An 11,426-nucleotide genomic window follows, 5' to 3' on the forward strand; every position below is an offset into this window, starting at 1 on the left:
ACAGGTTTTGGGATAGGTGGTGAAGTTAAGAGCAATGTTTTGGGGACAGGGGGTAAAGCTCAACAAGTACATTCTCAAGGGTGGGGAGAATTACAAAAAAAACTTCTTAAGAGTTGGGTAGATTACAAAGTACATCGATCAGTTAGGGGGAGCAGAAACAAATCACAATGGTGGAATGTCATCGGTTAAGCTATTTTCACTTCTATGGATCTTCAGTTGCTTCAGGCCATCTGGATGTATACATGCAGGTCACTGGGGATATGATGGCTTAGCTTAGGCTCAGAGGCCTGACACTGAAGGCTTGCATTTGGGCTTTTATTAGCTTTCACAACGAGGTATCTAAACCTGGACAGTTTCACAAACACCCATTTTAAAACATTCCAGCTACCATCTCAAAACTCAGGGTCTCACTGGAAGAGAAAGTGACTCCAAGTAGAATTCCTCAGGGAGACATTCACTTCCATCATTGGCTGACCAGGAGCTTTGGACAGCCTCTACTGCACCCGCATATCCAAGGACACCACATCCACATCAGCCGACAAGTCATAAATAGCCTTGAGAATACGTGTATAGGTCAAATTTAGGTAAGCAATTAAATTCTCTTTTAAATTTTAAAATACACAAATATGGAAACACAAATATGCTTTCGCTTTAGGTAAGGCATTTGAGAGCAAAATGTATTAATACTTTGAGTCCGCCAAGCAGACACAATCTGGGTTTGACCATTCTCTGCGGGTGAAGGTGAAGGCTGACCACGGGACCGCTCTCCTTCCAAGTCCCAGCCGGGCCCTCTCACCCAGGTTCCCATCCTGCACTGCGCTGCACGTCCCCCACCGTTCAGCGCCACCTGGCCCTCCCAGCCGCGCCACCAGGCCCTCCCAGCCCCGCCGCCTCCTTCTCCTCCGCCCTGGCTCTCTCTCCGCGCTGGTATCAGCCTCGGCGTCCCACAGAGAAGGCAAGACTTGGGAAGGTAGAGAACCAGACCAGGCTTATCAGGGATTGCCGGGAGAGGGGATGCAGCCCCTCCCCAGGTCGCACCCAAGGCGCAGGCAAAGGTCACGGAGCATGCGTTGAATACCTGGGGCGGCGACCCCTCCCACGCAGACGGCTCTCAGCTGGCCTCGCACAGCGCCGCCTCCTTCCGCTGCCCAGCCGCCTCTTCCCGCCTCGCCCCGCCCCATCCCGCCCACGGGCTCCCAGTGGGCGGGACCAGAGGAGTCCCGCGCTGGGGGACTCTGTCAAGGCCGTGATCCGGGTTTTATTGCCCTAGTGGCCGAAGGGGAGCCAACATGGCAGCGGGTTTCCGGCGATGCTGCGGGGTGAGAGGGAGCCCAGCGGTGCGGTGGGGCAGGGACATGGATATTGTGTCAGAGCGGGGGACTCTGGGCCAAAAATAGGTGCGGCTGGGAGGAGTGGGAAGTCGGGCTGAGGAGGGAGCCTGCCTAGGGGTCGCCACCTGCTTTCACGCCTCCTACCACAGGAGGGAATGTAGCCTGGCGTTTCATTTTCCGTATCCTCCCGTCAGCCGACCCCGTTATAGCCGGCATCCTCTCTTTAGAATATCGTTTTTCTTTCTCTGGTAAACCCTCCAAATATTTACCCCGGGAATCCCACCTTTTTCCGAAGTGACCCGGTCTCTGTGTCAGAGCCACGGGAAAAAGGAAAATGGAGCAGCTACTCCTTGAGATACTTAATATGTTTAGTAAGCTTTTCGTTGTGTAATATGGTGGAGGACGCTTCCACGTTGCTTAGGGGGAAAAAAAAGTAAAAGAAAAAACCTACCGCAGGATTTTATGTGAACTTGTCTGTGTATTCTAGTATTGGGCCTTAACAGATTCTAAATAAGTTTGTCATTAGATGCACTTTGGTATCTTAAATATTCTTGACATGTTCACACAACTGCCATTTAGATGTCACTTAAAATTAAGTTAAAGTTATGTCTTTGACCAAAACAGCTGAGGTTTTAGAATAATCCTAAAGAATTGCTGCCCATATTTTGCTGGTGTTATTCAAGTTAATGTGCAGTGAAGGCAGAAATTGGGGATTTCAGCTATTTTTAACTCCAGCACCAGAAAAGCAGATTTCTCAACCTTCCAAGGAAGGATCTAAAAAAACCTGATAGAGAAAACGTATACCCTTTTTCTCTTCTTTAACCCATAAAACTATCACTCTTATGTTCCCTAGAAATACACAGAAGTGTTCAATTCTAGTGGTGCTATTTCGATATTTGGAATTTCATTGTTTTAGACAGAGAACCCGAGGTAATAAAACCAATGTTTATATAGCATTAGGCTTTCAAAACATTATCTTACTTTAATCGTCAGAAAATACTTAGATTAGCACCATTTTTCGGTTTTGAATGGAAGCTATAAGCAGTTTGTAACCTGTCTACAGCCATAAATATAGTTGTGGAACCTAGATTCAAATTCAGCAATTGTAACTCCAATCCCTTGCTATTTCTCTTTTCTATTTGTAAACCACCTCTCTAACTGGCTAACTTTGTTATGTAATTAACAGGTTGATGGGCATTGTATTCTGGTAATAGCAACCTTTGCACTTTGTTCTATGTAACGTGTTTTCCTGAACAGTCACATGTGAAGTGAACTTTTTCCCTGTTTAAAGTCTCTCGGTTGGCCGGACGCGGTGTCTCACGCCTGTAATCCTAGCACCTTGGGGGGACTAGGCGGGTGGATCACTTAAGGCCAGAAGTTCGAGACCAGCCTGGCCAACGTAAGGAAACCCTGTCTTTACTGAAAATACGAAAAATTAGCTGGGCATGGTAGCATACGCCTGTAATCCCAGGAGACTGAGTTTGCAATGAGCGGAGATCTCCCCACTGCATTCTAGCCTGGGTGACAGAGGGAGACTCTGTCAAAAAAAGTCTCTCAGTAGACCATTTAACCTGGTTTGAGTTCTGACTTTTGTGCATGGGATTTAAAAACGCATTTATAATAAGAGTCAGTTTTTTTGTTCTGATTTTTGCGGAATGTTTTCCTTTGTTATGGAACCTAGTGACCAACTAGGATACTAATAGAAAGATGAGTATAGCAAGGTGGTTAATAGCATGGGCTCTTGATAGTAAATGTTAGAATACTGGTTGCACTAATAGTAGAGTGACTTTGCCTAATTTAGTTGACTTTCTGAGCCTTCGTTTCTTCACATGCGAAAATGGAATAAAAGTAATAACTTAATCCTAGACTTGACCTAGGATTCAGTGAATTAACCTGTGTAATGTGACTGTAAATCAGAGTAGATTTGGTCTGTGACTACTGGACAATAAGGACCAGAGAAACTGTTTCACTTTTTTTTTTTTTTTTTTTTTTTTTTTTTTTGAGACGGAGTCTTGCTCTGTCACCCAGGCTGGAATGCAGTGGTGCAGTTTAGGCTCACTGCAACCTCCACCTCCCGGGTTCAAGCTATTCTCCTACCTCAGCCTCCCGAGTAGCTAGGACTACATACCACCACACCTGGCTTACTTTTGTATTTTTAGTAGAAATGGGGTTTCACCATGTTGGTCAGACTGGTCTCAAACCCCTGACCTTATGATCCACCCGCCTCAGCCTCCCAAAGTGCTGGGATTACGCACTTGAGCCACCCCACCTGGCAGTGTCTCACTTTCAAAATAAAATGAATGAAGTTGCAAAGAAAATGCGAGTTTTCATACTCTGTGTGTGTGTGTTTTTTAATTGTAGTATGAGTTATGTTATTTTGAAAGCGCTGTTTCAGTTACAAATATTTGATACTCTTAATTATATTGTCACCTTCCATGTAGGAAATCCTCTGTGTACGTTGAAATTGTCGTCTACAAACAGTTTCTTTTTATGGATTTTGAAAAACATAAGAATTTAAATGTAGAAACTTTAGTATATTCTTCAGCTTCTCTTTTTTCTTAGTATCTCAGCTTGTTAAAATTGCCAGATAGTTCAATTAAACTCTTTTACAGTGAAAATTGTGTTATTTTGGCTGTCCTGAAACCTTTACACAGGAACACCATTGTAGTTCCCAGTTTGGCAGCTTTAATAAATGCAAATTTTTACTTTTGTATCCATTAAGCTGTCATGAATATAAAAATGGGTTGCAAAACAATAATATATGTATATTTGATTGTTTGTTTCTTTATATGTTCCTTTGAAGAAATATGAGTATATTTCAGATCCTAAGACAAGTAATGTATTAGTAGTTTAGAACAGGGATGCCAAACGTTTTTTGAAAAGGAACGGATAGTATATGTTTTTGGCTTTGTGAACCATATAGTCTCTGTGGTAACTACTTAGATCTGCTGTGAAAGCAGCAATAGACAGCATGATGTGACTGCCATAGTATGGTGACTCCTTGCTCAGAACATTGTAAGAATGCCTGTAGACAGCAGAAAATACAGAACATGGTTTTATGCTAATTTGTTTTGTTAGAGTGGGGTATCCTAAAAAATGAGATCCTCTGAGAGGAAGGTTCCCAGAGGCATGCATGGGAGGCTCACAGGGACAGCGTATCAAAGTTGATGGACTAGGCAACTCTTGAACACAGTATGTTCACTTTCCACCTATCATTCTCCCCACCCCAACTCTCCAACCATCAGTGTCCTAGGAGCTTGTAAGATACCCAGAATAGTGGTCCTACGTCTACTAGTACCCTTGACTGTTGTCTGTTCTAAATCCTCCACTTCAGTAGTGTAAATACCACTGACTTTATTTTCATTACTTTTTAAAAACATCTCCTCTATCATAGGAGTTTATATAACTGGTAATTGACTTATTTAAATTATGATTGAAGGCATTTAAATAGTGATGACTTTAAAAACTATGAGTATGGTCAAACAAGTTGTTGTACTCACTTACAATTATGAATAGTCTCTTATCTGATTAATGTTTAACTTATCAAATTTATTTTAATAAAAGTGTTCTTTACAGGTCCTGAGAAGTATTTCTCGTTTTCATTGGAGATCACAGCATACAAAAGCCGATCGACAGCGTGAACCAGGATTAGGATTTAGTTTTGGTATATGTTCTGTTCTATCTTTTGACTTTAAACTTACACATATGAAGCTCTGTCTATGTATTTGTTTGGAGTATGTTTGTAAATAAACTTAATAATGTCTTTCAATGAGTAGGACCAGTCCACCGTCCACAGATCGTTCACAGTAACTCACACCCATTCTTCCTGATGTCATTTTCTTCCTCAGTATACTATACTATACATTAGATCTGTGTTAGTAGCATACATGCACTTATGTTCCTTCCTTTTTTTCTAAGTGTTTAGCCCAAAATCAATGAGATTTACTGATATATATGAATAGTCTTCAACTTACATATCTGAATGCCACAAATACATTTTAAAACACTTGTTAGATTACAGTGCTAGGTGCCTGGTAATAAGCTAAAGCTTGTTTTTGCTATAATATATCCAAATTGCAATTTTGGTACTATTAGGTGAAGTTCTCACTCCTGGCACCAGGGAGCCATGTGGTTGTTGTAGGGAAAAGGAATATGATTTTCCTTCCTCTGTCCTCTATAAAATGAAAACCACACTCAAAAAATTTGAAATAATAATATCTATCTTTGGCATTCTTGGCCATCTAAAGTGCTTCTTCAAAATTTTATTTTTTCTCTAAAACCATTTACTCAATTCATTTGGTCTCAGAAAATAGTTAAAGGCAGCTGAGATAACTCACAGCTAGGTACAAATAGACAATCTCAAACTCTCCAGAAGTTATGTTTTTTTATATGAGTGTTTAAAGATTTTCCCGTTTTTTTTTTTTTTTTTTTTTTCTTTTATTTTTTTTTTTTATGTATTTTTATTATTTTTTTTTTTTTAATTTTTTTTTTTTTTTTTTGTATTTTTTTTTTTTTTTGCGTTTGTTGTTTTCATCTTTGTTTTTTTTTTTTTTTTACCCTTTCTTTATAAAAAGATTTTTGTTTTTAGAGCCAGAATATTAATGAAATTTTTCTTTTTTCTTTTCTTTTAACAAAGATGGGTTTCATTGTCTCATTATGTTGCCCAGGCCGATCTTGAACTCCTGGACTCAAGCAGTTCTCCTATTTCATCCTTCCAAAGTGCTGGGATTATAGGCATGAGCCACTGCACCCAGACCAAATGAAAATTTGCTGTTTTGTTTTTTTCTTTCTGTAACCTCTAGCCAAAGACTGAATGAAATTTTTTTTTCTTTTCTTTCTCTCTTTTTTTTTTTTTTTTTGAGACAGAGTCTCACTTTGTCACCCACACTGGTGTGCAGTGACTCACTGCAACCTCTGCCTCCCAGGTTCAAGTGATTCTCCTGCCTTAACCTCCTGAGTAGCTGGGACTACAGATGTGGGTCACCTTGCCTGGCTAATTTCTGTATTTTTAGTAGGGATGGGGTTTTGCCATGTTGGCCAGGCTGGTCTCGAACTCCTGATGACAAGTGATCCACCCTCCTCTGCCTCCCAAAGTTCTGGGATTGCAGGCATAAACCAGCCTGCATGAAAATTTTCTTTTTTTTTTCTTTTTCCTTTTTCTCTTTCTGTAACCCAAGACTAAATGAAAGTTTTCAAGCAGTGTGTTTGGGAAGGTCTTCCTCTGTCACTCAGGCTGGATTGCAGTGGCTCCATCTGGGCTCATTGCAACCTCTGCCTCCTGGGTTCAAGCGATTCTCTTACCTCAGCCACCCAAGTAGCTGAGATTATAGGTGTGGGCCACCACGCCTGGCTAATTTTTATATTATTAGTAGAGATGATGTTTTGTCATGTTGGCAACGCTAGTCTCCAACTCCTGGCCTCAAGTGATCCACCCGTCTTGGCCTCCCAAAGTGGGATATGGGCATGAGCCACCGTGCCCAGCCAGGGCAGTGGATCTTACTGAGATAATTAGCATTAATTTGGTATGATTGCTTGTCACTTACAATTTCACACTCAGTAGTAAGAGCCTCGCAGGAGAAATCTATGGTGGTTCACTGAGTGACAGAGGATGAGATAGATATAATTGTTTGGGAGGGAGATTTTGAAGTTCAATACGGGTCTATTCCTTGAACTAGTTGCATCTGGTTCTTTATCTGTAAAATGAAAATATCTGTAACACAGAATTTCAATGAAGATTAAGTTATATGCTGTATTTTTAAAGCCCCTAGCGCATAGTGACTGGATCAAAGTAGTTTCTCAATAAATAATACATAATACATCCTTGTCATTTCTACTTTTTTTTTTTTTAAGAGACAGGGTTTCACTCTGTCACCCAAGTTGGAGTGCAGTGATACAGCTCACTGCAGCCTTGACTTCTGGGGCTCCATGGATTCTCCGGACTCAGCCTCCTGAGCAGTTAGGACAACAGGTCCATGTCACCACACCCAGCTGATTTTTGAAATTTTTAAATGTTTTGTAGAGACAAGATCTTGCTGTGTCACCCAGGCTGGCCCCAAACTCCTGGCCTCAAATGATTCGCCTGCCTCAGCCTCCCAAAATTCTGGGATTATAGGTGTGAGCCACCATGCCCAGACTTTCTCTACCCTCTCTCTACCTACGAGATTGATATCAACTGGCACCAATCTTAGAAGTAAAGCTGTGATATAGAGAACACTGGACTGAAACTCTATACTTCTGCTAATTCATTGTAAGACTGATACTAGAATTTCCTTACTCCATTAGTTTATCTATAAAAGGATTTGATCTTATGCTCTTCAATTCAGCACCAAAATTCTACTTTTATGTATTATTTCTCACTCCCCATATAATGATTACTATACTCTTAAACATTCTTTTCTGCATTTGCTCTCATTTTTCTTGCTTGAGATACCCTATTATCTCTTTTAAATTTTACCTAATCTTTGACATTAGATGCAACCACATTAAAACACAAGGATACCATGGATTTGAAAAGATGCAGTTAGCAGTTGGCTCCTCTCCCCAATCAAGCCACCATACTAATGTCATTAATTTTAAAACAATAATCCCTTATTTTATGTAAACAAATTGTTGAACACCATTTATTAGCATTGCAGCAGGATTTTGTTATTTATCTTTTGAAAAACCTTTCTACCACTTCTACCAGTTGCTTTGTGCTAATTTATAAACTTTGAGTTTAAAGGAGCAGTAAGCCTAGGCTTGGTGTCTCATGCTTGTAATCCCAGCACTTTAGGAGACCGAGGCAGGAGGATTGCTTGAGGCCAGGAGTTCAGGACCAGCCTGGCATCATAGTGAGACCCTGTCTCTATGAAAAAAAAAGGAAAAAGAAAAAATGAAATAGATAGGGTGAGGTGGCTCCCAGCACTTTGGGAGGCCGAGATGGGAGAATCACTTGAGCCTAGGAGTTCCAGACCAGCTTGGACAACATGGCAAAACCCTGTCCCTATAAAAATTACAAAATTAGCCAGATATGGTGGCATGTGCCTGTGGTCCCAGCTAGTTGGGAAGCTGTGCTGGGAAATCATTTGAGGCCAGGAGGTCGAGGCTACAGTGAGTCGTCGTTACACCACTGCACTCCAGCCTGAGTGACAAAATGAGACTGTCTCAAAAAGAAAAAAAAAGGTAAAATTAAAATTAAGATAATGATATTCTTATATGACACTTTGAAATAAGTTATATTGCTTTATGTCGCTGAATGTGTTTCATCTATTTCGTTAGATTGATTCTTGTCATCAGGGAGATGTCTTGCATATTAGTTTCCCTTCAGTGTTAATAAACATTTGATAAATTGGCTTAGGAACTAATAACAAGGTAAACATTTTTTATATCCCCAATTGGAAAAGAAAAACTCACTTGAGCTCTACAGGTTAATATCTGTTACTCACTTGTAAAAGTTAGAAATCTCACCTATTTCCTTTAGCATTTGTATTGACATAGATTTATTTATATTGTGTAGTGAACTCTTGATTAGTCGAAAAATGCACTGTAGTCTGACTTTCAGATTAATCAAGGATTTAAGTCCCCACAGTAAATACACATTTCTACATACTGACTTCATAGGACATTTTTCCTTAACTTGTTATCCAGTTTTAACCTTTTCTAAATAACTTTCCCTTAGAGTTGACTGAACAGCAGAAAGAATTTCAAGCTACTGCTCGTAAATTTGCCAGAGAGGAAATCATCCCAGTGGCTGCAGAATATGATAAAACTGGTGAAGTAGGTGTATACATTTTAAAGAAGGAAAAAGCTTTTACATTTTTTACAAGATTATGTAATGAAACTATTTGGATATCAAAATATATTTTAATTCAGTTCTTTTCTTTTTCTTCTAGTATCCGATGCCCCTAATTAGAAGAGCCTGGGAACTTGGTTTAATGAATCCGCACATTCCAGAGAATTGTGGTAAGCTTTCTTTATATTTTCACTACTGGAATGCATATGAGTAAGAAAAATTGTGGAACTCTACTCAGTCATTTTTTTCAAATATTTCTTGCCATTAAATGACTTTCTAGCTTTGTCATCCTGCTCAGACTACAGTGTTTGCCCACTTTTGGAAGCTTGTACTCTATACTTAGATGCATTTTTCCTTCTTCTAAATGGTTCCAACCTTAATTTGCACTTAAACCTCAGTAACTTCTGTTTCTAGAGTTGGTCAATTTGTTGCATTTTATTCCCATCTTCTATATTACATTTTATTGAGTCTTTTTTGTGAACTATCATTCTTTTCCTCAGACCCAGTTTGAGTTGAATTGAGTTTTAACACAATCAAGTTAGAACAGGAATATAGGTTCAAATTACAAATAGTAAAATAATTTTTTGAAAATTTTAGAACTTACTTTAGAAAAGTATAATTTCTTCTTGTGCCAGCCAGAACACGTGTTGATATTATATTGCAAATTTCCTTTTAAAACAAATTTTAGTCATATTGAAAGCAATTAAAATAGTTTACCTTTATTTCTATTGTGATATACTACATATTATAATGTGTTAAAACATTTTGATACTGTAGGAGGTCTTGGACTTGGAACTTTTGATTGTTGTTTAATAACTGAAGAATTGGCTTATGGATGTACAGGGGTTCAGACTGCTATTGAAGGAAATTCTTTGGGGGTAAGTGACTTAGAAAATTAACTACCTAACTGTAAGCTCTTGTTAATGAGATAGTTACTCCTGAAGAAGCTGGATTTTTAGAAGAAAAAAGCAGAGTCAGTTACTACTAGGTAAGGTTAGTGGGTAAACACAGTTTTCTTTAAAGAGGAACACAAGATTCAGCATTGAAGCCTGGAGTTCTGATTTCAAGGCTTGATCACTCTGACCTTGTGGTCTCTAGTACTTGGACTTCTGACAGTCCTTCTGAGGAAACTGTATACTTTGGCTGCAGCGTCAGTGGCAATTCTTAGGTAAAGCCAAGGGCTAAATTCAGCATTCAGGAACAGGATTGGGATGGCTTGCTGCCACTACTGGCAGTACTGAAATTTAGCAAGCAATTTTTTTTTTATTATTATACTTTAAGTTCTAGGGTACATGTGCACAACATGCAGTTTTGTTACACATGTATGTATATATGTGCCATGTTTGTGTGCTGCACCCATTAACTCATCATTTACGTTAGGTATATATCCTAATGCTATCCCTACCCCCTGCCACCACCCCACGACAGGCCCTGGTGTGTGATGTTCCCCACCCTGTATACAAGTGTTGTCATTGTTCAATTCCCACCTACAAGTGAGAACATGCAGCGTTTGGTGTTCTGTCCTTGCGATAGTTTGCTCAGAATGATGGTTTCCAGCTTCATCCATGTCCCTGCAAAGGACACAAACTCATCCTTTTTTATGGCTGCATAGTATTCCATGGTGTATATGTGCCACATTTTCTTAATCCAGTCTATCATTGATGGACATTTGGGTTGGTTCCAAGTCTTTGCTACTGTGATTAGTGCCGTGATAAACATACATGTGCATGTGTCTTTATAGTAGCATGATTTATAATCCTTTGGGTATATACCCAGTAATGGAATGGCTGGGTCAAATGGTATTTCTAGTTCTAGATCTTTGAAGAATCACCACACTATCTTCCACAATGGTTGAACTAGTTTACAGTCCCACCAACAGTGTAAAAGTGTTCCTATTTCTCCACATCCTCTCCAGCACCTGTTGTTTCCTGACTTTTTAATGATTGCCATTCTAACTGCTGTGAGATGGTATCTCGTTGTGGTTTTGATTTTCATTTCTCTAACGACCAGTGATGATGACCATTTTTTCATGTGTCTGTTGACTGCATAAATGTCTTCTTCTGAGAAATGTCTGTATATATACTTTGCCCAATTTTTGATGGCATTGTTTGATTTTTTTTCTTGTAAATTTGTTTAAGTTCTTTGTAGCTTCGGGATGTTAGCCCTTTGTCAGATGGGTAGATTGCAAAAATTTTCTCCCATTCTGTAGGTTGCCTGTTCACTCTGATGATAATTTCTTTTGCTGTGCAGAAGCTCTTTAGTTTAATTAGATCCCATTTGTCAATGTTGGCTTTTGTTGCCATTGCTTTTGGTGTTTTAGTCAT

At 39.5% G+C, this 11,426-nt stretch overlaps 1 protein-coding gene across 1 annotated transcript in view; it reads left to right on the plus strand.

Moving 5' to 3' along the window:
* Positions 1-814: 814 nt before the first annotated feature.
* The window catches only part of ACADM (acyl-CoA dehydrogenase medium chain), a 43,253-nt gene continuing 32,641 nt past the window's right edge, over positions 815-11,426 (plus strand). The window contains exons 1-5 of the mRNA XM_017851594.1: positions 815-1,319; positions 4,908-4,995; positions 8,989-9,086; positions 9,203-9,272; positions 9,880-9,980. Coding sequence (XP_017707083.1) covers positions 1,290-1,319; positions 4,908-4,995; positions 8,989-9,086; positions 9,203-9,272; positions 9,880-9,980 — 387 coding nt within the window. The 5' untranslated portion in view covers positions 815-1,289. The remainder of the gene's footprint in view (positions 1,320-4,907; positions 4,996-8,988; positions 9,087-9,202; positions 9,273-9,879; positions 9,981-11,426) is intronic.

The sequence above is a fragment of the Rhinopithecus bieti genome, unplaced genomic scaffold (assembly GCF_001698545.2).
Source record: "Rhinopithecus bieti isolate Rb0 unplaced genomic scaffold, ASM169854v2 scaffold_34297, whole genome shotgun sequence".
Taxonomy (NCBI): Eukaryota; Metazoa; Chordata; class Mammalia; order Primates; family Cercopithecidae; genus Rhinopithecus; species Rhinopithecus bieti.